This window comes from Haemorhous mexicanus, chromosome 15 (genome assembly GCF_027477595.1).
Source record: "Haemorhous mexicanus isolate bHaeMex1 chromosome 15, bHaeMex1.pri, whole genome shotgun sequence".
Lineage (NCBI taxonomy): Eukaryota > Metazoa > Chordata > Aves > Passeriformes > Fringillidae > Haemorhous > Haemorhous mexicanus.
The window spans coordinates 5,656,740-5,684,650 of NC_082355.1; the positions used below are offsets into that span (position 1 = coordinate 5,656,740).

At 45.2% G+C, this 27,911-nt stretch overlaps 2 protein-coding genes across 9 annotated transcripts; one reads left to right on the forward strand and one right to left on the reverse strand.

Annotated features, from left to right (window-relative positions):
* Positions 1–806: 806 nt before the first annotated feature.
* Positions 807–11,291, reverse strand: MFAP3 (microfibril associated protein 3). Of its 3 annotated transcripts, none has more exons than XM_059860395.1 (3): positions 11,181–11,291; positions 6,150–6,622; positions 807–4,782 (listed from the first exon to the last, which is right to left on the reverse strand). In XM_059860395.1, exons 2-3 carry the CDS (start codon positions 6,427–6,429, stop codon positions 4,037–4,039), a joined length of 1,026 nt encoding a protein of 341 aa, XP_059716378.1. In that variant the 5' UTR covers positions 6,430–6,622; positions 11,181–11,291; the 3' UTR covers positions 807–4,036. The 3 variants fall into 3 exon arrangements, with proteins under 3 accessions (XP_059716378.1, XP_059716379.1, XP_059716377.1); XM_059860396.1 differs by having other exon boundaries at positions 11,145–11,271; XM_059860394.1 differs by lacking the exon at positions 11,181–11,291 and adding an exon at positions 9,896–11,060.
* On the forward strand, positions 11,247–27,893 carry FAM114A2 (family with sequence similarity 114 member A2). 6 transcript variants are annotated; one of them, XM_059860388.1, is made up of 18 exons: positions 11,247–11,372; positions 12,505–12,710; positions 12,924–13,020; positions 13,448–13,543; positions 13,834–13,946; positions 14,890–15,024; positions 15,191–15,349; positions 15,695–15,818; positions 16,779–16,858; positions 17,469–17,597; positions 17,810–17,949; positions 18,663–18,735; positions 19,276–19,329; positions 20,054–24,710; positions 26,797–26,875; positions 26,965–27,107; positions 27,543–27,602; positions 27,724–27,893. In XM_059860388.1, exons 2-14 carry the CDS (start codon positions 12,507–12,509, stop codon positions 20,150–20,152), a joined length of 1,503 nt encoding a protein of 500 aa, XP_059716371.1. In that variant the 5' UTR covers positions 11,247–11,372; positions 12,505–12,506; the 3' UTR covers positions 20,153–24,710; positions 26,797–26,875; positions 26,965–27,107; positions 27,543–27,602; positions 27,724–27,893. The 6 variants fall into 6 exon arrangements, with proteins under 6 accessions (XP_059716371.1, XP_059716373.1, XP_059716370.1 ...); XM_059860390.1 differs by having other exon boundaries at positions 26,815–26,875; XM_059860387.1 differs by having other exon boundaries at positions 20,054–24,706.
* Positions 27,894–27,911: the final 18 nt, after the last annotated feature.

Consider the following 27,911-nt stretch of genomic DNA (forward strand, 5'->3'; position numbering starts at 1 on the left):
CCCTTTTCAATGATCTGTTGTTACCAGATGGAAAAGTGCTCTAAACGGATGCAGATGAATTTGTTCTCTGTGGACAGGATCATGAAGGATCAGGTTACAGGAGCTTTAAAAAACTGAACTGTTATCATTAATGCATCTCTCACAACAAGGAGATAGGAAGCAGATGCTGACTCAGTATTGACCTAGCCTGAGGAGTATGGGTCCAATAATTCTTCCTTTAGGCAGCTGATTCTCATGGGAAAATCCCCAAATATTCAGCTCTAATGCCATTATCTGCCTTGTGCAGAGACTGGCAACCAGAGACTCTTCTTTAAACGCAATCTGGGTGAATTCTGCTCTCATTCACACTTGCACACCCCCATGGAAGGCACTACAGAGGGCTTCTCAGCAAGGTGGATTTTTGGTGTTTGGGGTGAGGAATTACAAAAAGAAAGGTGCTTACAATACAGAATAGTACCAGCATGTGAAAAAGGTAAGAACAAATAAAACAGATTTGTGGGTGAAAGTCACACACACAATGTGAAACAAAGAAGTAAACAAGGGTCTTCCTGAAATAATTTCAGGTCTGTATCTGTTTGTATATGCAGCTGGGAACAATTATTATATGCTGTTGAAGACTGTGAGACCAAAAAAAAAAAAAAAAGATCTAAAGATGTCATAGCAGGAATGGTCCTTGGGACTGAATATCCCAATAACCTCTGTCAGGCTGATTAACAACATTCTGCTGAGCTCAATGCAGCTGCTACATAACCTTAGAGAGACAGGCACTCCTCCCTTGTAAAACAGAAAATTCCAGCAGAAGAAGGTTTTTCTTTTCAATTTATTTTGCAAATCTACCAATTCATTTTATGAAAGTATGAAATCCTATGTGGTTACATTAAACAGTTACATTACAATCCAGATAATACAAATAATCACTACAAAGTTAGTTTTATGTACTCTTGGATAACAAGTAGATTTTATGTTTTTTAAAATAAGTCACAAAGAAGAGATAGAATAGCCTTCTGATTGTCAGAGACTTTAGTTTAAAGCAAGGAAACTACTGTAGATTCTCCTCATCCTATAAAGAGTTAAGAGAGAAACACTTTCAATGTTAATGTTCAATTAGATTCATCAAAGACATTAAGTGCACACATCTACTCTCAGGGTAACAAGAATAGTTGTTTGGAAACTGGTGTCAAATTTCATTCTCTGGAAATCACTTTTACCATTTAACATCACCTCTGTCCTTGTTTTCAGATACATAAAAATCCTGTAAAATACACAGAGCTCCAAATCCTCTCTAATTGAATTCAGTGAGAGTAGGATCAGCTCCTCTATTCAGAAGGTACTCCTGATATCCTTACAAAACAACCTCCTTTCCAGGCATGAAATTCATGTAAGGAACAAAATACTGTAGTAATTCAGGAAAATTCTCAGCTTTGCTATCCAGCAATTGACACTGCAACTGCATTTCTGAGGACCTTTATGCATGGTCACTCTTTCCTCTCAACCAGCAATAGGATGTATGAAGACACCAGGTAACTGCTCATTAAGAACTTGGAACTATGTAAAGAAAGTATAAAAATCAAAAAAGAGATCAAATCAGTCTTGAAACAGCTCTCCTGACACACCTCCAGTGTCATTCTGCTGCCACTTCTGATGTGACATCTGTCAATCATAACCGCTTCTTAGGAAGCAATTAAATAGTTTCGATTTTGTAGTGGCATCTCTCACTGTGTGTGTCTTTAGGGGTAACACATCCGTATGTTGCATATCATGCAACATGCAACAGTTCCAGAGAAGCAAGGAGAGCTGTTTATAGGGAAATAAGGCAGGTGCAGGTACATTCTGATGGCCTGCGGCACAAAGGAGATTGAAACAAACCATTCTCTCATGTGGCCTTCACCTCTTTCAACCAGTCGGCTGCAAACTCTCAAATCTCCCCTTACACATGTGCAACAAACCTGCAGAACCCATTGTAGCACAGAAATGAAGCCAGCAGCTTCCTTCTTCTAAGAGAAATAGATATTTATCCACAGAGTATCTTTTAACACTGATAACCTCAAAAAAGAAACCAGACAGTTTACACAAAACTATACAAAATTTTCACCTGGACATAAAGTGCCATCAAACCATGGAAGCAAAAAAAGAAGCCACTGTTTAGGCAGCTACTCAAAGTATGAACACGTTTTATTCCCCTGAAACAGACAAAGTTTGCTACAGCCTTGGAAATGGCACCAAGCTGGTGGGAATGTTACTGTAATCAAGGCTAGCAATTTCCTTCCTGACTAACACTACTCTTACCTGACAGACCAAAGGCAACTAGGGTGATTTAACTGGTGGCTGACTGCAGGAATTTCCCCAGAAGGTTGTTTAAGATGGTAATAGATGCTGTCATTTCCCTGTCTCTGATATGGTAACTGCAATTCATTCAGCCCCTTCTTTCTGAGCATGCATTACCACAGACAGCCCCACCCTGCTATTACCACTGTGCCTGCTTGTTTTCCACCTCTACTCATGTAAATGTAATGTCAAATCCTCTTAAGAATCCTGAGCAGTCCTCCAGAATCACTTGTTCAACTGACATTTCTGTAATAATAAGGAAAGAAAAAAGAGTTGTGTGAAATTAAATGGCACTCCCGTTGCCAAGCTGTTAAAATTATATGGCAATATGCTTCCAGTAGTTGTAAGAAATTAATATGTGGAGTGCTTACAAGCTTTACATCTACTAAACCTCAACAGGATATAAAATGCTATTTAAGTGATACAAATGTTAAGGAGAAAAAAAAAAAACAGCACCGAAGAGTGGAAGAAGAAAGTAGATTCTCGTCTGCACTCTGATTCCTGGAGGCTGGATCTCTACAGCTGAGGAAGCCAGGTGCGAGATCCTTGGTGAAGTACTTGTGCACATATGTCAGCAGCTGCAGCTCCCTTCTGCCACCTCTGCAGCACAAGAGGCTGGGCTCCATCAGTGAGTCACTCCCCTCCTGCAAGCAGTGGCTGCCAAACAGCTCAGCGAGCCCCCACTCTCTCTGCCACTGCCTTCTGACAGGACCAGGCAGAGCAGAGCGACTCAGTGTCACTACTTTTCACCTGCTTTATTATAATGCTGTTCAGGAAGATGTGCCTCAGACACCTGTCTGTAGATGATGAATTCATTTCTTAGTTTTGCCATGATGTGATTACTGTCATCCTTTTCTTGCCACAATGTCAAACACAATATAAAACTTTGGATTTTCTATAGTGAGTGAAATCAGCATAATGAGAAGCCAGGCAGTGCCAGAAGTGCTATCACTGCTCCATTCTGTGGGACAGGACCAGGGTAAGGCGCTTTGGCAATCAGCACCAAGTTTAAGCAACAAGCTTTTAGAATACCCACAAGTTTCCTGCAGATGCACAGAAAACTTGAGACCTCCTGGTTGTTCTCTAAGCTGCTTTGAAACTACAACAATTCATTTAATCCAGCAGCAGATCCTGGCACTATTTTTTTCTAAGTACAGTACATTTTGATAGCAACACAAGCATGTGACACAAAACAGATTTGTTCAAGCTCACCGTGGTTCTGATGGACTACACGCACCAAGAGGCAACTCAAAAAGAGCACAGAACTCAGTTCATCAGGACAACACCACTGACTCAAAGGAATTTCAGCTCAACTTTGTGAATAATGAAGGAGCTCACAAAGGAAAAGTTCTTATTGCAAGTTGTACTGCTCAGCTTGGTCACTTCTCACACAGATCTGAAGTATCAAACGCTACCAAGGAGCCAAGGACAAAGAATTCTTGTTTTGTAACTATTTTAAATATAGCAAGCCTGCTTTAGAAAGAAAAGCCCCCGCACAATATTCCAAACCTTCTCTAGCCTTTCTAGCCTCTATATGCCTTTTCTAGCAGACTGGAGTTGCTAAATCAACACAGACAGAAAATACACACTGCAAACTAGTTCCGGCACCCTCGCAATCTGGAAAACTCTTTTGCACATGGGATGAGGCAGCTTGTTTGCAGACCCTTTTCTCACAGTGCCCTTGGATCCCCTGAGCCGTGGCTCACTGTGCTCAGCAGGTGCCTTCCTCAGCGGGCACAGAGTGGCAGCTGCCGTGGGACACGGTGTCGATGCCGTGCCCTTGGCACTGGGGGTGGATGGACACCTGCACGGCGATCTCCTGGCCCTGCTCGCTCAGGGAGCCATCGTCCGAGTCGCCGGCCGGGGAATGGCTGCGCTTGATGGGCGCACTGCCGGGGAACAGCGCGGCCGGCGCCCCGCAGCCGGGGGGCTGCTTCTCCTCCTTGCCCACCTCGTCTGGGTCGTCCACCCGCACGGCCTCGAAGATCTCCTCCATGAACGCCCTGCAGTTAAGGATCAGAGGCGGGAGGGGAATGCTCCTGGCAAGCTCTTCGATGTACCGAGCAAACTCCATGGTCTTAAACTGAGTGACTTTGGCCAGCTCGAGCGTTTTGGCAGATGTGATGATGGGGATGCGCTTGGCTATCTCGAAAGCCTTCTGCAGCTTCTCGGCCCCTTCTGTGCGGAAGAACTCGTTGATGGCCTTCTCCGTTTTGCGGAGGTGGCTGCTCATCATGCACAGGCGGGTGATGTTCAAAATGAGGGTGATGGCAAAGGCAACGAGGCACACAATCATGTAGTAGATGCTCATGTCCCCTGAGGTGAAGATAACCCTCAGGGTGACTGTGTAGTACAAGGTCTCGTTATGATTAATGCCTGCACACATGTACCGGCCCCGGTCGGCAAAGCTGACCTTTGTGATGTTGAGGGAATTATCAGCAATCCTCCACCGGTCATCTGCAGAAGGGCAAGAAATAAACAGAGCTCATGAAACAAAAATCCCAGGGTAAACATCATCAGGAGTCAAAAGCTGGCAGTGAGCAGTCCACTTGTAGCATAGAAACAGTACAGCAAGGACTGAAATGTCCTTTTCATCCTTGTGACACAGAAAGCCATAACCCACTTACCCCTCATACTGCTTAATGGTAAATTATTCTGCATGCTTGCTACACTACTTTTACTTCCTTCTCTCATCTGCATTTTCCAGTGTGCTTCTGGTTCTTTCTGATAGGAATCCTAATTCTTAACTAAGGCTTCTCACCCTGTGTTAAAAGACTGTCCTCTATAAAGTCTAATTTTCCATACATTCAGAGTCAAAAGTCAAGCGACCCATGAAAAAGATCAGTCTGTAAATGGCTCTGTTGGCAAAAGAACCCAGAATTTTCTTGAGACAGTTTTCTGCTGAGCATGCAGTGCTGACATGCAAAACGCAAGTAAAACAGAAATCAATACAAGAAGCTTTATACAGCATTTGCTGTGCATTTATAACTTAGGGGGAAAACTGTTTTCATAACTCATTCCTTCTAATTACTCTGCTTTGAACTGTTTTCATAACTTATTCTTTTAATTACTCTACTTTGAACTAATCTCCAGATGGCATTATAACTACAAAAAGGTTACTGAATTCTTAAGGCAGAAAGATGGCCTCCAACAAGATCCTATCAATTAGTTCGATGACCTTCATTAATACTAATAGAGAAAAACACATGTGTCTCTAAAACATTTTTTAAGTTAAAAACTGCAGGGATAGAACTACAAGAGCCAATAGCTAGGAAAATACATGCCCCTTCAGTTCAAAAGGGTTAAATAGCATGAATTCCATCATTGGTCATTACATATTGTGCTACGTTCCACAGTCTCACTGGTGCATAAACCAAAAAATAAATGTACTAAGTATGTTTTAAAACATATCCTCTAACAAAATTAAAGCACCAACTGCCATCTCAAAAGGTTACAAGTTGTGGAGAACTGTGTTTAACTCATGCATTTGGAAAAATATAATTTCAACCGGAGCAATAATAAATAAATCCATCAGTTAGTATTGGGTAAGAAGAAGATTCATTTTTTCTGTATGGAACACTGGGAGGACTCTTGAACAACATCATTCTGTGGGGCACCAAAGCAGGATAGGATGGAACAGAAGTACTCAGGTGTAATTCCCATGCAACATTTCAAAGGGCAAAGGACTTTGTTTTGCTCTCGTCTTATCTTCCAATTGTAAAAACAGGAGGATAGGAAGAGAAAATTATAATAAAGTCCCAGGGGTTTTCCAATACTGTTTAAAAGGGGAATAATGATGGATAAAAAACAGCAGGAAAACTCACCTTCATCTTTCTGTTCAAGCAGGTGTCCTCTGGAGTTATACCAAAAGATATGTTCATACTGGCTGATGTTCAGTTTACATTCAATTAAAATACTGCTCCCCTCTTTGGCTATGATATCATGGTGTGCTGGAGAACTTATTAAAGCTTGAGACACTGCATGAAGTGATGCATTGAAAGACCTAAAAGCAACTGTCCTGTTAAAAGCTACATTTTCCACTGTGAATCCAGCTGAAAGACCAGCACTAACAGTCAAAATTAACAGGCAATAGCTGAGCTTCATGGAAAGCTAGTGAAAATTCTTCTTTCATTTAATTTGGAGAAATGAGGTCATATGATATTAAGCTGTCTGTATTGCTCTGAGACAGGAGAGGAGCTCTTGATTTGTTCTGTGATGGAAAATGTCTGGGATCCAAATGCACTTTCAAGACCAACAATATTTGAAGTGGAAACTGGAAGTAAAACTGGAAAAAAAACTGGAAAAAAAACAAAAACAAGAAGTTTATTAATGACCGCAAAGTTACCGTGTATTCAAATTTAATTTCCAATAAACAGATTTCAAATATCATAATATAAACTGTCAGCTAAGAGGTTCCAAATCAGAGCTTTGCTCAGAGCACAGTGATAAAATGAGGGTAAGAAGGCATTAGCACAACCTCCAGACCACTAGATGTTCATCTTCCCAACCAAATAAATAATCTCTGGAACAATAATCATTAAGGGGAAAAAGGTTTTACAAAAAGAACAAATTGTTCAGACTACTCAGAATGCACAATTATCTTTAAAAGTGGGTTCTGCATTTGTTACCAGAGAAAAAGTGCTTTCTTAATAGAGGAAGAAAAGCAAGAAAGAGGATGTAATTTCTGCCTCCCTCTCTACCAATATTAAAGTGCTTTTAAGCCCTGGTTTTCTAAAGCCAGTCTTTCATTTACTACCCAGAAAAAAACCAAAGCGCACACACGCACATCTGATTTTTAGCATTTACATCTACTTACTTGATTTTAGGGGCACAATTGATAGTAGATGTCTAAATATTATATAATATGGTTTAATTACTTGGGAAAAGTCTCCTGGTTGTTATCTACAGCCAGAAGAGGAAGTCCCTTTCTGATCAGCAGGACACTGATGTTTACACATATTTCCTTTTCTGCAAAATCTCTTGTTGCTGCTGCATTTTCTAAGTCTGCTCCCTGCTATTCTTTGTTTTACAATGAGCTCCTGTTGAAGATCTTTTAGTTTATGCTGCATCTCAGCAGTCATATATTCTTCATTGTCTTCTCCACCTAAACTTCATAGAAATGTGAAAAAATTGTTTTGTCTAGGGACAGACACTCTTCAAATTAATGTGCACAAAAGATATTTTAAGACATTAGGATACAACAAATTTTCTGTGTTTTGCACACAAGCCAGAATAAAACCAACTTGTAACAAAATGAGATGACACTGATAAGAGACAATATGTAATCAATTTTCCTGGAAGCCTGATTCAAGAAAATTTCTAATCCAATATGTGTTCCCTGAAGTTATGATTCCATCTAGACAGCTCCAGAGCCTTAAAAAAACATTTACGAAGTACAGAAGCCAGAAGCACAAATATTATCCTAAAAAAAAAAATCTCACTTCATATCATTGACTGTGTGACTTCAAATTTATCATCTTTTCTTCTACAAATAACAGATGTTATTGGAAGGGAATTTTATAAATATCACAACACAAAGAGACCCATTGACTTACTAAATAATGCAGACACTTTTCATCCTTCTAGAATTACCAGTTAACACTATCTAAAGCACTTCTGAAAAATATTGTAACATGCATAAAAGCAGGTGATTTCTAGTAATTGTCTTTCATCAGAGACAAACTAAGCATATTCAAAAAGGGGAATTCTGCTGATGCTATCCAGACTGGGAATTTTTTGCAGTGAAAGTTAATTTGTCGAAGGTCAAACCAGATTCCAGACTTGACATCTGATGAGAAATGTGTTATCTGACCCATTTCCATTTCTGTTGCAGCTACTGCCAAAACCAGTTTAACAAAGAAGGCAAAGAAGACAGCTGTGTCCAACTCTCCTTCAAGCTTGACTAACCAACTCACCCACAGAATCCAGCAAGAGAAACTGGAAAACAGGCTCCCTACTTGTTTCTCTGTAAACAGCAATCCCTTCATCTGCCTTCTTCTCTTTTTTTTTAATCATTGGCCGCACTCTGTTTTCTATCATGCCTCTTGTCCTTTCATTTAAGATGAGACAAGTGCAGAGAACTCAATTATACCATTGTGCTGGAGGAGCTACTTTCCCACAGCTAAACAGTTAAAACCACTACCAATGCCTCTTTCATTCCTGTTTTTCACCAGCCACACTTCAGGGAAAGCATTACTGAGTCCTGCTGCCTCTGAAAAAGAGCATCCCATTTACAGCGACAGCACAGGTCTGAAAAACAAAAAATACTAAGGCTGCTGTTGACCAGCAACTATTCTTCTGTTTGAGGGAGTGGTTTTAACCTTCCATTTTTAGACCCCTGGTATTTTCAGACTGTTTCAGACCCTGCAAAAGGCTCCTGACACTGACCTGCTTGCTTTGGCAACCTTATGCAGACCCCACACACACAGGCTGTGGACTGGTAGTGGTTTGTGGACCACTGACATTTGGGTTGCTTTAAAGGTCTGTCACAGCTTGTGGTGGCAAGTGAGGTGCTGTGGTCCCAGGCCTTCAGCAGACATCACCTGATGGCCCAGCTGCCTTCAGCTAAAAATGCACTTTTGCATGCATCAGACTTGACCTCACAGTGCCTGATGCAATTAAAACAGACCACAGCTCTGCAGCAAACACAAACCCTCATCTTCACCCTTGAATCACAGGCACATTATAACTTCCAGTCTTCTAAAACAATAACATCCCAACTGATACTTTAGATTTATTAGAGAATAATCCCAGTGCCTCTTGTACTTTGCCTGTGCCATTGTAATTTTAAATTATTAAATTTGAATTGTTAAGGTTTCCAAGCATCTCTGACGTCTGTTCCTAAATGACATTAGGAATCTCACTCATTTATTTAAGAAATACTCAGCAACATTCTCCCTCATAAGAATAATTATCTTCAGTAATTGCATATGCTCTCCACTCTCCTTGCACTGAGCCTGCATAATGCATAAACCATTGGTGATGGGTCATTTAATTTTACTATTAAATTCTTCGAGGTCTGATTTATTAGAAATTGTTTGTCTTTTGGAAAAGCCATTATTGCTAAGCAGACAATGATCTCTCACAACCGAGTGCTGGGAACAATAAAATGATTTGCAAAATCCATATTCTTCATCCATTGCACTTGTGCAAAACAGCTGCTAAAGGACCCAAAAAGGATAAAGCATGATCAGTGCCAACATCACAGTTCTTCAACAAAGTGTTAAACTCAATCAAGATGAAATGTGCCAGAATAGAAACTGGCTATTTTACAACTGAACCTGAAGCTGAACTCAACACATTTAACCTTTATTAAACCATAAGTTGTAACAACAAATAGCAGTGGAAAGATAAAAATCTGTGATGCATGTGCTCTTATGAGTCATCCTTGGCTCCTACCCTGAAGAAGTGTGTTTGTGTCTAACTTAGAGCACTCTAAGTAGTCCCACTGAGGTCAGTGGAAGCACTGATAGTACTTAAAATTACACACATTTATATGGCACTGCAAAATTGGGGCCCAAGAGGTTGCAAGTTATATGGTTTTACATTCACTGCTTAAATCACTTCATACCTGGAGTAACGTGAGGCAATAGACCGAGACACACCTGACAGCGCACAGGCTGCTGATGTCTTGCAGAAATACCATTTGCAAGCCCCCTCTGACCCTCTGTCAAACCAGGGAGACGCATTTGGCAGAGCCCTGCAGACAGGAACTCTTGGGAAGTTTATGAACACAGCCAGCACGGTGCTGACAAGAGCCATTCCGGGTGCTGCAGCACGGGAGAGGCTGCAGGGAGGACTCACCCTCTGCTGGCACCAGCCAAAGTTCTGCGGGGGAGTGGCAGCACCCACAGCCCAGAAACCAACCTAAGAGGCAAATCCACAGCACCCCAGGGCCAGCCTCACTGCAGCCTGATGGGATTTGTTGTTTTCCCATGCACATCCCTTGGCTGCCTAACAGGACACGGTGCTTTGCTGCGCTTATCCCTTGGCTGTCTGACACCTGTCATGGGCTAACTCGCCTCGACACAGCATCGGCTGTGCACCAAACCAGGTATTTTTGTCCTGTCAGCTAAAAACGACCAGGCACAAAGTTTCACTTAACATCACCCTGACCTCGCAGCCCCTGTATGCTCCCGGTTCACTCGTGGAAAAGCCCTGGTCCCAGCTGGCGGTGGCAGTGGGACGCAGGACACGCGACATGACCGCACTGCAGCCGAGGGCACTGGGCCACGGGAGGGGGGGTGACGTCATGCGAGGTGGTGTCACTGGGGAATGACGTCATACCAGAAACACAAACAATATTCTGAGTTGGAAGATAACCACAAAGTTCATCCAGTCCAACTCCTCGCCCTGCTCAGGACACCCCAACAGTCCCACCCCGTGCCGCCAGCGCTGTCCAAACGCCCCTGGAGCTCGGGCAGCCTCGGGTCCTGCCCGTTCCTTGGGGAGCCTGGGCAGTGACCAGCACCCTCTGGGGGAAAAACCTTTCCCTGATCTCCAGCCTAAACCTCCCCTAACACAGCTCCGGCCGTTCCCTGGGTGCTGTCACTGTCACACAGAGCAGGGATCCGAGCTGTCTCTCCTCTGTCCCTCGGGAGGAGCAGTAGACCCCGATGAGCTCTGCCCGCAGTCTCCCGTTCTCAGGCCTGACCAGACGAAGTGACCTCAGCCGCTCCTCCTATGGCTTCCCCTCGAGGCCCTCCGCCGCTTTCGCTGCCCTCCAAACCTGCCCCTACTGCCCCTACTTCCACGCCAAAACAGCGAGGCGGGACATGGCCCCGCGGCCTCCCCCTCCGCCGCTGCCCTCCGATCCCGACCTTGCCAGGTGAACCTGGCGGTACCACCGCTCTCACCGGGACGAGGGTGCCCTGCCCTGCCCGGCCCGGCCTGGCCCGTCCCGCAGCTCCGCCGCCGCCGCCGGCCCCGCCGCCCGGACGCGCTTCCCTGAGCCGAGGCCGCTTCCGGGGCAGCGCCGGGGCCGCTCTGCGCCGGCCTCGCTGGTCTGGGTCCGCCCGGAGCCGCGGGGGCCGCGCTGACCGCCGACGGTGAGGGACCGCACAGGGTCCGGGACTCTGCGGGGCACAGCGAGCCCCCCGGGGAAACGGGCGTTGGGGGACGGCTGTGGGGCAGGCGGGACCACGGCGGGGTGGTGCGGGCACCTGGCGGGCTCCTTGTGCGGCAGGAGCCCCACGGGGAGGCTTAGGGAACCTGGGGCGCCGTATGGGGCAGCCCCGTGTGGGGGGCATGGGACTCTGGGGTTCTCCTGGGGAAGCGGAGGCACAGGGAGGCCTCCAGGGCTGCGGGGTGGGGACGGTGCCGGGGGTGACCCGGGGGTCGCGGCGGTCGCTGTGGAGGGTCCAGGCAGATGGGGTGGCTGTCCCCAGCCCCTACCCGGAGCTGTCGCCTTCCTTCGCTTGAAGCCATCGCTGCCCCGTGGCGGGGACAGCTGCCCCGATTGCATCAGTGAGCGCCTGGCTGGGGACACAGCAGTGTCACCCCAGTGTGATCCCGGGACACGGGGGGTCTCGGCTTGTACCTGCCTGGCCTTGCAAGTCACTTGAGCCGCAGCTGCTGCCAGAGGAGCCGGGACGAGTGACAGGCGGGCCCCGAGAGCAGCGGGACAGCCCCGCTCTCGGCTCTCCGACCCCTGCGCAGGGCTGGGGCGGCTGCTGGGGCAGCCGGAGCTCACCGCAGCTCCCGGGCGATGTTCGTGCCCTGCAGTGCTCATCCCCAAGGACAGGAGTGACCCAGTCGCTGCCTCCCTGCCTGCTCAGCTCTATGACTGCTGTCCACATTTGTCTCCTACACTCCTCAAGCCATCCCAGCCATCCCAAGCAATGGGAGTTTTCACTTTTATTTTGGTGGGACGTGTAATGGATTTAATTATCTGAGTCCCTTTTGTACCTTCATTTGTTTTTTAGAGTTAGCTAACCGGTTTATTTTCCTGTGGAGAAGGTGTGTCAGTTAGATAAAGCCACGTGTCCTTGTGGGACTTTAAACTTCCAAGCAGGCTATTTTTGAGTCAGATGTAATTTGGTGTACACACATGTGGGTACGTTGGCAACACTTGTACGTTGTGTTTAATTATTTAAAACACCAACGTGATGCTCTTGAACTAATGTCAAAGTGCAAGGGAGCGATTATTTTGTGTGCTTTGCTTTCTGTGGATGTTTGTAGTCATGTCTGAGGAAGACAGTGGTGAAAATCTGAAAGATGAAACCTCTTACAAAGCTGAAAATGAACAGAAGACAGAGGAACTGGGCTGCTCTGAGAGCAGTGAAGGGAGACAACAAGAGACTGTGCCTGTGACTCGAAAAAGACCTGAACCCAAGCCCCCAAGCCAGCCTGCTGTCACAGAAAAGCCTGCAGGTGAAACCATCAAGGTAAGTTCCTGTGCTTGCTCGGAAAGATGGGACTTCACATTTCATGGCTTTGAGCACAGGAGAACTCTGAGCATAAGCCCCACTCCGTTCTGAAAATTCACATTGCTGTTCTCTGAAATAAAAAAGCTGCACAAAAGTCACATGTCACAGTCTGCTTGTGTTCCTTTCCTCACCATAATGCCTGCATCAGTCTTGTGTTTTTCTTCATTAAAGGTCTCAGATCCTCCTGCAGTTCAGACTGGGTGGGGCTACTGGGGAAGCTGGGGGAAATCTCTTCTGTCAACTGCGTCTGCTACCGTAGCTACTGTAGGTAAGGCTCTTTCTGGTATTTGATAAATATTTTAATCATGTTTTGTGTCTCAAGCTGGTGCTTTAGAACTTGTTTCTAGAGAAGAAGATTTCAGTTATAGCAGCCATTATTGGAAAAATGTCAAGAGAATTGTTCAAGTAATTCGAAATGCTTGTACCAAAAGGTACAGTGAGATTAAGGAGATATGCACAGGCAGAATTACTCTCAGGTTTTTAAGGTGTTTGTGTATTTTAAACTACTATTCTGCCAGTATTTACAACTTTATTTAAAAGCTAAGATGAAACCTTGGTTCATTACATTAGTAGGTGAACTGGATAGAAGGAGGTTTTAATGCTGGTTAAACTGTTTTGAACAGAAGGAATCCAGAATAATAAAAAAGAATATGCAGCTCTAATCCTGTTTCTGTTCTGATTTCTGTCTTCTCTAGGTCAAGGTATTTCAAATGTCATAGAAAAAGCAGAAACAACCCTTGGGATCCCCAGTCCTAGTGAAATCTCGTCAGAGTCTAAAGATGGTGCAAGAGGTCAGTTTTGTACTGCATATGAACAACCCTGCAATGCTTTTCACAACATAATGAGCCCCAAAATAGCATCACCTTACTCTGCACCTTGCACCTTGAGACTGATAATAAAATAATTTAAATAATACCCTCTTGCTTATTTCTGTTAGCTCTGAAAAGTAGGGAGGAACATAATCTGAATTGTAGGCTTGTTCCTAGCTGATATTTGGTGTCCGTTGATTTTCTCCACTTTGTGGCTGACAGGATCTTTTTGTTTTGGAAGTCGGAAGTTAATTTTCTGCCTTCTGATGCAGGAAGTGAGAGTCCTGCTGCCAGCAACGCTGATGCAGCTGATGATGGCAGCTCCTTCCCTATTGCTGGGGCTCTTGAAGTTTTATCAACCATCTCTACTGCTGTCCAAAGCACAGTGAGTGAGTTGGGAATGCAGGAGAAGATGGGTTTAAGGGAGCTTTGGGGTTTTGGCCTTTGATCTGAAACATTGTAAGAAGAAACTTAATTTTGACATTTGTGGGATATATGGTGATAACCTCTTGCAACCTTCAGAAAACCATTATTCTGGGCCTTGCTTCTACTGGCACCTAATGTGAAAGATGTTATGAATTTTGATAGTTCTGTATTGAATGTTGGTACCTGACAAAAAAATCCTAATGGTGGATTGTGCAGAGCATGCATTTCTGTGCATGTCACCTCTGTACTCTGTCATCTCTGCCTTTCCTTTGGAGTAGTCAGCTAAATGCAGGGTCAGACTCATTCCTGGAGTATTTCCACTGATTTCCACAGAACTAGAGATGAAATTCATTCTCCTCTTCAAAAAACCTCTGTGAAACTAGCCCAGTTCGCTTGGAAATCAGCTTGTTCCTGTGACCAGGAGAAATGCACTTCAAAGGAAGCCATTACCCTTAGAAACTGCTTTTGTGATCTGCTGTCTTGTCAATTTGCCTGGGAATCTGAAAGAGCTGCAGATGGAAAGCTGGCTTCTGTTTTTTGCTTTTAAGGCTCAAACAAAAGTTAGCAGTCAAAATCCACAGGTCTGGTGTTTTCTCACTGAATTCTGTAATGTGCTGAGAGCCAGCTTGTTCACAAACTAAAAAAATGTATTTTCCATCAGATTGCTGCAGCTGTCTGGGTGCTGTAATAAGCTCTTGGGTGATAATGTGTTGTGGCTCTTTTCATGTCCTGCTGCTCTCTTTGTGATGATTAGGGTTGAATTTAGGGTGACAAGGAGCAATTTGGCTTTTATGTGAGTGCCCAGTGTAAGATTGCTGATAAAACCCTCCCAATTCAATTTCTTCCATTGGGTAATCTTCTCTGAGTTTTATGTGCTGTCTTTATCCAAATCTGATTCCTAGGGTAAAAGTGTTATTAGTGGAGGTCTGGATGCCTTGGAATTCATCGGCAAAAAGACAATGGATGTAATAGCTGAGGGAGACCCTGGATTCAAAAAAACAAAGGGCCTAATAAACAGAACCTCTACATTATCTCAGGTACAGCACTTCCCTATCAGCGCCTCATTGGTTTCTCTCATCTCTTCTCCCTTCTTTTGTGGTCCTGTCATTAAGCAACCATTTTTTGCTATTGAGCCAAAAGCCTTCTCCTCCTCTATTCTCTATCTCCTGGCACTGTCACGAGGCCTCTGCTTTTCTTTTTCAGGTCTTACGAGAAGCAAAGGAGAAAGAAGAGCAGCAGACAGCTACCGAGGTTACCATGGCTACTGAGAAGAAAGCCCATTATGGGTTACTGTTTGATGAGTTTCAGGGTCTTTCGCATCTGGAGGCCTTAGAGATGCTTTCCAGAGAGAGTGAATCAAAGGTAATGGCCTTGAGCATTTTGCTTTCTATTTTGAGTTCAGCTGAGCAGGGGAAAAAAGATTAGAAATATATGTATATACATGTAAAATCAAGTGCTCAGAACTTGCTGTAAAATGATTACAGAACTTCACTTTGATCCTTGCATTAGGATATGGTGTTTACCTTGGGAGCAGTTTGTCCTGTCCTCGGCTCCTAAAGCCATTCCCAGCCTCAGTTCCTGCAGTTCAGTTCCTCCAACTTCTCACAAGTTACTCTCCTCACACCTGCTGGTTTGCTACCTTGGCCTCCATTTTCCAGCCTTTGGATAGATTTATTGATTCTCTTTGGCTGTGCTGCCCTTAACCAGGTGAAAGCAGTTCTGAATGCCCTCTCTGGAGAGAAGTTGGACACACTGAAGGAGGAAATGGAACAACTCAAAGAAGCATTTTCTTTGCCTGAATTCTTTGAAGAAGAAGAGGAAGAAAAGAAGGGTAAGAGAGCCCTAGGTTCTGAGAAGAGAAGCTGGTCCTAGTGCAGAACCAGCCAGCCTTGATCAGTAGCAATGAGCATGATGCCAGATTTAAATTATTCTTTAGCTGGATGTTTAATCCTAAAGCCATCTCTGTCCAAGGGCTTGACAGGTAGCAGCACCCTTCACCCTGAGAAGCTGTGCAGTAATTCTGTAGCAGGAATGATTTCTTGCCAGAGCAGGGTTAGAGTTGTTTGACTTATGGGCAGTTCATACAACTGACCCTGAGCCAAGATGCTAATTCAGAGAAAGTGGGTTTCCTTGACCAGGAGGGGGAAACTTGAACGGAGTTGTCCAACATGTGGGAGAGCAAAAAGCCTTTTTATTTGTTTTTTAAATGAGAGTTAGCCACACAGAGCAAAAGATTCAGAGGTACCTTCACACACAACAGCCCTGATTCTTGAGAATTACATGGATTTAAATGTAAATTTCTTGCATTGCTTTTACCTAAATGCTCATCAGGGAGGGCTTATACACCTGCACTTGCTATCATTCAACATTTAATGTATCTTTTATATTTGCACATAATGGATCTCACATCTGCTGTGCCATATATAATAGCAGAACCATAGGCTCTAAGTGATATTTCAGACTCTCCAAGGTGATGTGCAAGTTAGTGTGTTATAAAAGGCTGCCTGTAAAAAAAATAAAAAAATAAAAAAAGGAGTTACCTTAGCTACAAAACCAGAATTGAGAAAGCAGGAACTAACCTTCAGGCACTGATGTCTCCACCTTTGCAGAACTTACCTTAGAAATTGTATTTGAAAAGACTGGGTTTGATGCATTCTTGCCTGAGGTGATGATTCAAAGAGAAATAAAGGAAACAGTTGACAGACTTGTGCAGAACTAGTTGTACATTGAAGTGCTGCTTATTCCTGAATCTGTCCTTTGTGTGGATTCTTTAACCTTTCCTGTCCTTTAGGAGATGAAGAGTTCACAAAAGAAGTAACAGAGTTGTTTTCAGAATTGCACATCTCCTCCACGCCAGACAAAGTGATCACGGTGAGTTATTTTCCATATTCTAAAAGCTGGAGAGTTTCCTCAGAGGAAGGGCTTCTCTTCACCTGCTTTGCTTGTGAAAATACCAAATGTATGAAAACAAGCCATATTTTAGATCTTTTGGCAATGGTAGGCAAAGGAGATGGGCCTTTAACTTATGGGGCAGAATCATGTGAGCCTTCAGCCACCATGGTGAAAAAACCTACAGTCATGAACTGAAGGCTTGCTCTTGGTACAGAGCACCTCATTTTACTATGTTTGGAGCTGGTGTGAGGAAGATCCATCTTTTTTGCCATTATTTCACTACCCTTCAGATCCACCAAGTGGCAGCAGCATTCTGCAGACATGTTTTTAAAGCACCTCTGATAGTTTGGTCTTGTTGGTAAACTCCAGTCCCTGGTGCTAGAGAAACAAATGCCCTCAACTGCATCAGTGCAGCCAAACTTTTGCAAAATCCTGAAGGCACTGGGATCATTTGCCCTGGTTCTTCTCAGAAGCTCAAAAGGAGTTGTAGCTGCTTCTTTCTTCTGGAGAGGGCCAATACTCCATTGTCTTGTGGTGTGCAGGGAGGCTTCATTCCAGTCATTAAATATTATGGCACTTCTTGCTCCAGGTGAGGACATCTGCTCATGAGTGGATAGCACAATTCAACAGCAGTCTTCCTAAAGAGGAAAAAGAAAATGAAGAAAACCAAGAAGTAGAATCTAGAGATGGTGACCAGGATGCTAAGAAATCAGTAGAGGTAACTGGGTAATCAAGGAAAAGAATATCTGCCTGCAGAGTGTTTGTCTGGCTGCTGAGTTACAGTTGTGACTCACAGGGTTTATGGGTTTCTATTTCTGTGGGTTCTGAGGTCTGAAAGGACAGTGATAGTATGTTGCGTGATTGACTTGTTTTAAATGATAAAAGCTGCTAGCTTTTGTGTTGTATGCAGAATTTTTGTCACTCTTGCAGGATATTCATGCATTTGCCATAAGAAGCCTGGCAGAACTGACAGCCTGCTCCATTGAAATGTTTCACAAAACTGCAGCTTTGTTTCTCTATGGTCAGAAACAGGAGGTGACAGCCACAGACAGAGCCAAGTCCCTGTCACAGTAAGTGCATCTCTCAGTAAATGGATAGCATATAATTAAACTGTCTGATAATTCTTTGGAAATCCATGCAATGCAGGGCTCTTGAATTCTGCATAGGTGTTTAAATTTGGGAATTGGGCAAATTTGTGATGGGTGGCATCATTATATTCCAGCAGAACTCAGCTGTCTCTTTCCAGCTTAAAGGCATTTCTTGATGAGAAAGAGGAAACTCTTCTTGAAAGCTTTGTGTAGTCTAGAAGAATATTTGCATTAAGCTCGTGCTAGTCAGTAGGCAGAGATTTAAAACATTACAAAACAGGTGCACAAAAGTGATTCCTGATTACCTCTTTGTTAATCATTTAGTATGCTTGGTACATGAGATGGCAAAATTACTGCACAGGAGACACTTGGCATGTGTCTGAAATGTGCAGTACTTTCTAATTCAGAACATGACACTTGCCTGTAAAAATAGGCAAGTTAGTACTGTTCCTTCTGGAATGGATGTGTGTCCTCTGAGTGCTCTTTAAGATCTTCTGCTTTAATTATTTATTTCCCCATTTTTTACCTCTCTATTTTATTTGGAAGACTTCTGAATCTTCATACAGCATTTATATCAATTTTGGTTTAATTTAACTTAGTAAGCATAGACATAGGGAATTTATGTTTTAGAGCTGAAAGAAACCTAATCTTGAGGACTGTGTTTACCTCATTGTTTTCCCTGTCTTCTTCCACAGATTGACTATCATGCTGTGTAAAGAACTGTCAGCTTTCTCTAAAGAGTTCACAACATGCTTAACAACTGCAGGGGTAAGAGTTACACCACAGTTCTTAGGAATGAGATGTGCTTATTTGATAACAGCCTTGGGATCTTTGTCAGGAACTGCTTTTTGTTTTTTGCATGTTTACATATGCAGTTTTTAACTTGTAAACTGATCTTTTAGGCCAGAGTTCCTCAAACTGTGGCATCTGAGCTTTTGAGAGCCTGCCACAGAGTGGGGGTGGGAACTGATGCTCACAGTGCTAAGGAGGCAAATAAAGTTTGTGAGCCTGTTGTGGATTTTCCAAAGCTCTTGGGTGTTCCTGAAGATGGTATCATCATTTCTACATTCCCCACTTGTCCCCAGTTCATTTGAAGATGTGATGTGTATTCATACCTGACCTGTGCTGGGCACATCCAGGTTTCTTTGTTCTTATTTGCATGCTACAAGGCTACTAAGCTTGTGGCTTAGCTTTCCTCTAGGTAAGGGAGCAGTGGTGGTTTTAAACTTACTGAGGGTTTAGCTTTATCTTGCTTGAAGAAATGTGATAAAATTTTCAGTCAGAATAATATATGTCTGATCTCTGCAGGTCAAAGAGAAAGCAGATGTGCTTAATCCCTTAATTACTGGAGTGTTTTTGGAGGTCAGTTATGCTAACATTAAAACTTTAAGCTAATACTTTAAAAATAGATGTGCTGTTTCTTCCTACTTTAGGATCCTTACGCGTGCCAAATTCTCTAACCCATGGTCTAAAATTGTGCTTACCCGTCTAATAACTTGAAAGTTTTGATAAATGTCTGAAGATTTGCACAAAAGATGAGTTACTTAGTGAGGAGTGAGTGTCAGCTTACAGTTATGATGGCTCAGGAGACACATATTAAATTCAGCAGTCTGGATTTTTAGAATTTAAATGTCCAAAGTCAAATCTTAGACAAGTTCAGAAATGAGCATACAAGAGTCCTAACACTCCCTTAGTGTTAAATTGGTTCTCTAGTTTTCAGAGCTCTGAGGTGTGGTAGGAAAGGGGTGTTTCAGGTTCATGTGTTCTTCCTTCCTGCCACAGCATGCTATGCTTCACTTAGAAATAAACTCTTTTCTTCTCTTACTGAGAACAGTATCCTGCATTGGATTGGAACTGATCTTGTTTGGCAGTCTAAGCCATTTGCTTTTTTTTGCCTACTGGCATAAAGGCCCTCAAAAACTTGACATAAAATTGATTTCTAGAATGAAGCCTTTAAAATCCAGCAAGCACTCAGTTTCAGTTTTTTCTGTGCAATAATCAATGCTGTTTGAAATGAGTATGTGGTGAGTAAAGCTGATTGGTAGCATGGCTGTTCATGTGTTCATTTTGACTTTTGTTTTCACAGGCTTCAAACAGTGCTTCCTATATCCAAGATGCCTTCCAGCTCTTGCTGCCTGTACTGCAGATCTCTCTTATTGAGGCTAGAACAGAACTATCACAGTAATAAAAATCCTTCTAATTAAGAACTTTTTGACCTTCCCAGTTCGTAGTTTCCATGCTGGAGAATGATGTAATGGCTCTTATTAAAGGGAAAAAGATGAACTCTGCTCACTGCTGCTGCAAGAATGGTGATTAAGTGCAGTCTGGCAATGACAGCTCTTACAGCACACTGAGAGATGTGATTAGCATAGTCGAGGCTGGTGGACAACGTGGCAGACTTAAAGTGCAGATTGCTTCTCTGTTTCATGGACTGTCTGTGTCTTTTCACTGAAATCTCTCTGCTGTATGTGTTAACAAGCTCTTTGTGTTCACAGTCCAGAGAGCTTCTCCAGTGCTGAAGAGAAGAGTAGCAGCTGGCTAGTTAGTTAGCTAAAATCATGGTGTGATTTTTAAGTCAGACATAATTGGGTTCCTGATAGCTCTGCATTCCTGTTGAAGTGAATATTAGATAGGAGGTGCAAGAAGAGGCAGATTTGTGTGATTATGAACCTTGCAGTTCCTAGACTGGGCAGAATAGAGCAGAGAGAATTCCTGATCAAGCTGCTTGTTGCTGAAGAGAAGCTCAGCTTCCTGAAGATGTCTGTACTGACTCAGGGATGTGGGACAGGGACACTCACCAGGGGGCCGTTTCTCATTCTCTCATGCTGTGCTTGCTTCAGCACGAGCTGGGAAAATGCTGATCTGGCCCTGAGAATGCAGGTACTTGGCTTTATAGCAATAAATGAGAACTGACTAAAAGGGATTGATTCGTGTTTGGGCACTTTAATGAGAGAATTCAGCAGGAGGATTCCCATTTTTCAGTGCAGCTTGACATGTCAGACTGTTCACAGACTCACATACTGCTTGTCTTCTCTTTCTGTGGAAAAACACTATAATGCAATGCTCCTTCTTGGAAGGTATCTATTAAAGTAGGGAGAGAGGCAGCAATTTGGTTCTGTTAGTAGGAGTCCTAATTTGCCTCAGAAGCTGCTCCACGTATGGTATCTGTTTCTTTGTGCTGTGCAAGTTCCCTGCTTTGTTCCTTTATCTTTTGAGCCTGCCCATGGGGAGGCAGCAGCCTCTGTTGGAATCACAAGAGCAGAAATGCACAGCTAAAATGGAATTTCAAGAAGTCCATAATAGCTAATCAGAGGTGATTGAGTGTCACACCTGCCTCTGCACTTGCTCATTGGTAGCAATGATGGTCAAATCCCCTTTTGAAAATCCTCTGGGTTTTTGCAGGTCTTGCACATCTCTGCTATACTAAAGGTTTAGAACATTCCTCTGCTCTAGTTGTGCAGTAGAGAAGTGTTTTTTGTACTAGAATACCTTTTGGCTAATGCTCTGATTTTATATATATATATATATGGAAAAAACCCTGCCTTAGTCATGGTTAGACTGATCAGATCTTAAAAGGGAAAGCTTTTTCTGGCATCTTGAAACTGGACTTGAAAGGAGTGTGTCCAGGGTAAAAAAATCTGCACTACAATAAAATTTGTAATTTTTTTTTCTTTTGGTTGATAGCATTATTAAATAAAGGATTTGTTTTGACAACCGTTTCAATTAAAAGCTATCAAGGTAGCAGTGAGCACAAATGAAATAAAAGAACTGTGGGGTTTTTTCTCAGCCCTGATTGTGTTTTTTGGGGCAGAGCTGGGTGCAGCTCTGGGGCCAGGACAGCTGGGATTTTTCTCATGGTAGGAAATAGTGCTCTGAACCCAGGCTGGGGAGTGAGAGCTCCCACAGATGAGCTCCCAGTTCCTGTGTCAGTGGAAAAAGGCCGCTTTGCTCCTGCCAAAAAGCCAAAATGTACAGAAATGTCAGAAGAGAAGAAATAAAGGTAATGGAGTTTTATGAAGCAGCAGCTGCTTTTTTGCAGATAAATTCTACTGACCTGCAGTGCTTTAGTGTAGAGTAGTTTAATAATTAAAGGAAATGAGGTGATTTTTTTTTAACATGCAGACAGTAATTCCTTCAGTCATGTGCCACCTGGATTTTGTTTTAGCAGCCAATAATCAAACGTGCACCATCTTCATTTGTGTGCCAGTGCAAGGACTGCAATAGACAGACAACAAAAACAGTTCCACGGTTGCTGAAATCTTTCTACCCAAAAGATTCATCAGAATTCAGCATCCAGCTGTCTGGAGGTCTTCCTGCTTGGCCTTGCCTTCTGTGTGAACCTAATGAGAGCTGACAGTAATTTGAACACTTCTGGTAGTGTTTGGGGAGGTGAGAGGTGGCTGAGAATAGATAAGAGTCAGCTAAGATGCTGGCAGTGACTTGGAGGGAAAAAAAAAAAAAAAGTCTTCCACAATTGTTTTCTTTCCTTGGGAGTGATTCTGCTAGTTGCAGCTGTAGAAGCTGCTTCCTGGCAGCTGCTGTGGAAAGGTTCAAAACACAAAAAAGGCTTGGGCTTCCCAGTGGGCTTTGGGATGTGCTCCCAGGCCTTGCCAATCACCTTCCCAGGGACTCCATTGCCATTATTAAAACACACATGGTCAGTAGCAGCAGAAGCCCTGGCAGGATGAGCAATTGTCCTGGTTTGGAAGAAGCAGCAGCTATGTGGCCACTGGTGGCCCTGACTAAAGGGACACCTGTCCCAGGTCACCCACAGCACCTGTCCCAGGTCACCCACAGCACAAATTAAAGGGTTGGACTAAGAGGCAGGAATGGGGGAGCTCGTGGCAGGAGGAAGAGGGCTCTGGCATTTCCTTCTCAGGTGTGTTCATCAAATCCAAAATAAAGAGTGGTCTGTGATCTTGTGACCTAAGCAGAGATGGGTGTTCTGTAGTCCAAGGCTCCTTGGCACAGAAACAGGGGACAAAAGTGGCCTGTACTGTGCTAGTCCATGTTTTCTGGGAGTCTCCTGTGACAGCAGCTTGAGGTTACCATGCACTGGTGCTTTGGGTGCTGGCTAGCAGGCCGCTTTCCCTTCTTCAAGAGCAGCCTTGTGCCCACTGCAGGGTGAGACCAGAGCCTGTGCAGTCTGGGGGCTGGCACCTAGAAGTGTCCCTGGCTGCCACTCTGCTGTCCTGCTGCAGGGAGATGCTGGTGGCTGCAGCCTGGCCTGCTGGTCAGGATGGTCGTGGTTCTGTGGGTGTCACTTTGGGTCCCTGTGTCCAGAGATCAATGGCAGGGTTGTCCCCTGGGGTGTTCTCACTGGAGAATGCTGGAGGCATCAGAGACTGAGAGCCCAGCTGGGGCTGGCAGGGAATGAGCAATGTGGTCACCAGTTAAAAATAAGTTTGAGTTTGGTATTTGTGGGGCAGGGTCCTCCTAAGGTGGCAGGGGCTGCTCAGAGGTGTGGGTGCAATGCCTGTGCTGGTCCCAACACCAAACAGATCCCAACTCCCTGGATCTGTTTTCAGGGTGCTCCGTGTGCCCATCTCCATCATCTCAAATTCCCTGGCAGCTGTGCCGTGCTGGCACAGATGGGATTGCTGCCAGTGCTTATCCCAAGACCAAATGCTGGCAGCAGGAGCTCCCTGAGTGATTTGTGTGTGAGCTGAAGCCTCTCTGTAAGAGACCAGAGCTACTGATTGTAAACTGGGCAGCAACAGAGACTCTGCCACCAGCCTGGCTGAGCTGCTCCAGGGTTTATCTGCCCTGGACATTAAAACTCTTCCCTCATTTCTGACATAAACCTGCCAATGGGACTCTTGCTCTGGGTTTGGGGCCAGTGCAGACTGTGGTGGAGCAGGTCTGGGGCAGAAATAGCCAGCTTTTTGGGACAAGTGACTCCTGCAGAGCTGCTTGCTCCCTGGATGGGTTACCCAGAGTTAGGTTCACTCTGTTGGAGGGGGCTCCACACACCCTGCAACTACTGTAAATGAAAGTCAAATGATTGAGGGAGCAACTTTGTTGTAGAGTTGAAGGCGTTAAATGGGACAAATCTTACAGGAGAGCTAATTCCTTTTATTAGATGGGGAAAACAAATTAGCTGGGTACACAAGCCCTTTCTGACACTATTGTTACTGTTATTATCCCTTACTGGTGCTGTTAGAAATGAGGGCATTGCATTAGAGGGAAGGCACGTTATGCAAGTGTTTAGACCTGCTGGTAACTGCTCTCTGCTGACAGGTATTTACTTAATGATATGTTGGAGTGAAAGCCAGCAGCAAGGACAAGCTTTGGAGGGAGCTGGGAGTGCTCAGCTCTGCCTGGTCCAGCCTTGCCTGGACCTCCTGGAGCTGCCTGACCCCTCCCACTCACAGTAGGCATCCCCCAAAGCCCCTTTTCTGTCCTTCCAGCAGGTTCCTGACCATACGCATTCCCAGACTGAGTTCCCAGTGCTCTCCTGGACCCAGGCCTGGTTCCCATGGATGTCTGCAGCCTCCAGAGCTGCCCTGATTTGCTTGCAAAAGGTCTTTGTGCTCCTGCCTGTGCTGGAGGCAATGCCTGGTGTGGGTACCAGTGGGACAGGTCACGTTTCCGGTGTCATGTGCTGTCCATGACGGATGGCAGAGCCAGTTTTTCTGCTCCAAAAGTGGGACTGGGGAGGAGACCGCAACACTCAAATACCCAGAGCCCCGGCTGCTGCCAGCCAGGCATCCAGGAGATCACTTCTTTTCAGCTCCAGGTAGGTAAGGCCCTTCCCTTTCTCCCTTATACCATGCAGGGGATTGACCGACTCCCCTGTGTGTTTTACAGGCTGGGGAAGCAGACCAGGACAGTGGGTGAATGAGGGTGCAGCAGGAGCACCCCTGGGGCAGCTCGTGCTCCACGTGGTCTTGGGGATGGCCATGGGGGCCCGAGCTTTGTGGGAAGGACTTGGGTCCCCTGGCTGAGATGGGAGTGGGCTCACTGTGAGCTGGTTGTGCCTGGGAGGGGTAAGGCCACTCAGGCTTCTCCTAGCAGGGTGTGAATACACAGGTTTGCTCTGCTAGCCAGAGGTCTGATCCAGCTGCACCTCCTGCCCAGCTTGGCTGTGAACAATTGCAGCTGCTCCGTGGGGACCATCAGCTGCTCTCTGGGTTTTGCTGGTTTGTCTGCCTGGGCTTTAGGAAACCAGCTCATCTGGGGCAGGCAAACCTGCCTGTGTGAAGTGTGAGGCTCCAGAGGAGCAGGCAAAATGAGATCTGATGGTCCGGGATGGGATGGAAGGGGAAAAAGCTGAGGGTTGGCATGGAGGCAGCACCCATGGCAGGAGCTGCACAGGTGCTGGCTGGCACCCCCAGACAGGGCTTGCAGAGCCCACCCCATCTCTTGGAAATCAGCAGGGTTGATCCCCAGGGAACGAGGAAGCAGTGCAGGGGGGAATTAAAGGGGTTTAACCCCCCACAGAGGCATTTCTTGGCATGTGTTAGGGTGGAGCCATCCCTTCCCAGCCCTGGCTGCTGGACTTTGGTCTGGCTGCTCATCTCCTAATGCAAAGCTCCCTGTCCACCTCTGTGCCTTCCCTACCTGTACCCATCTGTGCCCCTTGCCTTCCCTAACTGTTCCCCTTTGGCAGGGGAAGCTCAAGGCAGGGGAATCCTCATGGATTTGGGGCTGGGCACACCATGGGAGCTATGGGGCAGCCTTAGTGAGGGTCAGAGCATCACCTACACCTCCTTCTATCCCTTCCCAGGGCTGCCTTTTCTTTTGTTAATGTTTGATTATTTTTAATGATTTCAGATTAAAATGTGATTATTTTCAATTAGTAGTTGCAGTTCTTAATTACGGAGATGAATTAGATTGCTGTTCATTATTAATTAGATTTTAACTTTGTACTGATTACATCTTCTATCAGTCACTTCCCACACTCCTTTCCTCCCATCCAACTCCCTCTCCTCCTGTGCCACCCCAAACCCCACTGCTTCCTGCTCCCCTGCAGCATCCTGGGGGTTTAAAAACCTGCCTAGAAAATACAAATCAATGTTATCGGCTCAGAGGCTGCAACTGGCTCCTTCAAAAGGGCCAATAACACCAACCAGATGATGTCATTTTGTGGCTAAAAACCATTAAAAGGAAGCATTAATATTCTGCCTCCCTCCAACACTGGATGGATGAGAAACTATTTCCTAATTACCTGGTGCCACAGGGGTGGATCTGCTCTTCCCAGTGAGCAGAAATAACCCGATCCCCTCACCCCTGCTGCCCTGTTTGTGTATGAGAGGGGGGCTTTGACCTGCCCAGGCTATTTCTTAGCCTTTGTTTGGGCCTCCTATTTTTAACCAAGCTGTTTCTTTTGCTTTCTTTTCATCTGTCACCTTTCAGGCACCTAATCAATGCTTGGGAGTATTCTTACCCTTGCTCTTGGCTTCTTCTGTGCTTGCTGCTGTCTCCATCTCCCTCTCTGCCATCCCCCTGTCCCTCAGGGAAGGTGTCCTTTCTGCTGGGGATTCCTAGGAGCCCCCACACCTGCTCTTGATTGTTTCTTCCTCATTTAATTTGAAATACTTCTGTAATTTGCACCTCCTCATGGTGAGGGGTTATGACATCCCCCTGCACACTTACCCTGAGATTTCTCTGCCTCCATCCCTCTCCACTTGCTGCTTTCCTGGGCAGAGGGGGCTGCCTGGGTGGGCACAAGGTCTGGTCCTTTTGGTTTTTGTGTCATCCACAGATTGTCCCTGATGTTTTGGGGGGTAGGAATTACACAGGGCCTCTGTAAAAACTGAATCTTCCAGGGAGGCATTTTCATCCCTGAAAAACTCACCTTCCTCCACTCTCTTGTTGCTCCTTCAGGTTCTCTCTGTTCCCTAGGTGTGACTGTCTCGTGCCCCAGAGCTCTTTGACTTTGGTGAAATGTCGACAATCCTGAAATGTGAGTGCTTGGTGTGGGCCCAGGGGCACCTGCAGGGTTTGTGTGTGCTGGAATGCTGGCAATGAACCTTCCTCTGTGCCCTGCTGCAGGGTTTGGACGGGAAGATAAGGAGAAAGAGGAGGACAAAAAAGAGAAGGAAGAAAAGGAGAAGGAAAAGACTGAGGGAGAAAAAGAGAAGGAGAAGGAGAAGGAGAAGGAGAAGCAGAAGAGGAGGAAGAAGGAAGAAGAAAAGGTAGGGGAATGGTGGAGTTTTCTGCAGAACCATTGACATCCTGGCTGTAAAGGGAAGCCACGTCTGACCGATGGCAAAGCCACACCTGTAGCAGATGGAGCTATGCTGCCCACAGCCTAGAAATCCCAGTGTCCATGGCTTTTCCACTGAGAGACTGCTGTCTCTTTGCTCCCAGCATTCCTACTTGGATCTCCCTCCTTTTTCTCTCCAAATGGGGTGCTGGTATGGACAGTAGTGCTGCCTGCACTGCACACACTGTGCAATCCTTGCTCTTGGCTCTGGGGAGCTCTGTGCTGCCATGGTCACACGTGGTTCCACAGCAGCACCAGTGGTGCCAAGCCTGGCTCTAGATACCCACAGGACCAGAAATCTCTCTGACTCCTGACTGAACTGCCAGGGTTCCCAGTGATGCTTTTCCCTCTCTCTTCACCCCAGCAGGGAGATGGGGAAGAGGACAGGAGCAGCAGCAGCAGCTCTGACAGTGACTCGGAGGAGGTAACCTCCCCCCAGCTCTGTGGGGTTTGCACCTACAAACCCCAGCGTGGCTGCTCCCAAATACCTGGGATGGGACACTCAGCACTCCCCTCACACGCTGTCCCTTTTATTTCTGCCCCAGGACCAAGGCATTGCCAAGGATGATGAGAAGGAAGACAAGGATTAGTCTTGCTGTGATGGAGCAGCAGTGCACGCCCTGGGCATGCTGAGGAGGTGGAAATGGCAGATTGGGCTGGAGGGCAACTGGGCCACTGCTAGCCAAATAAAGATGTTGTGATCTTCAAAGAGAAACGCTGTTTATTCACCCCA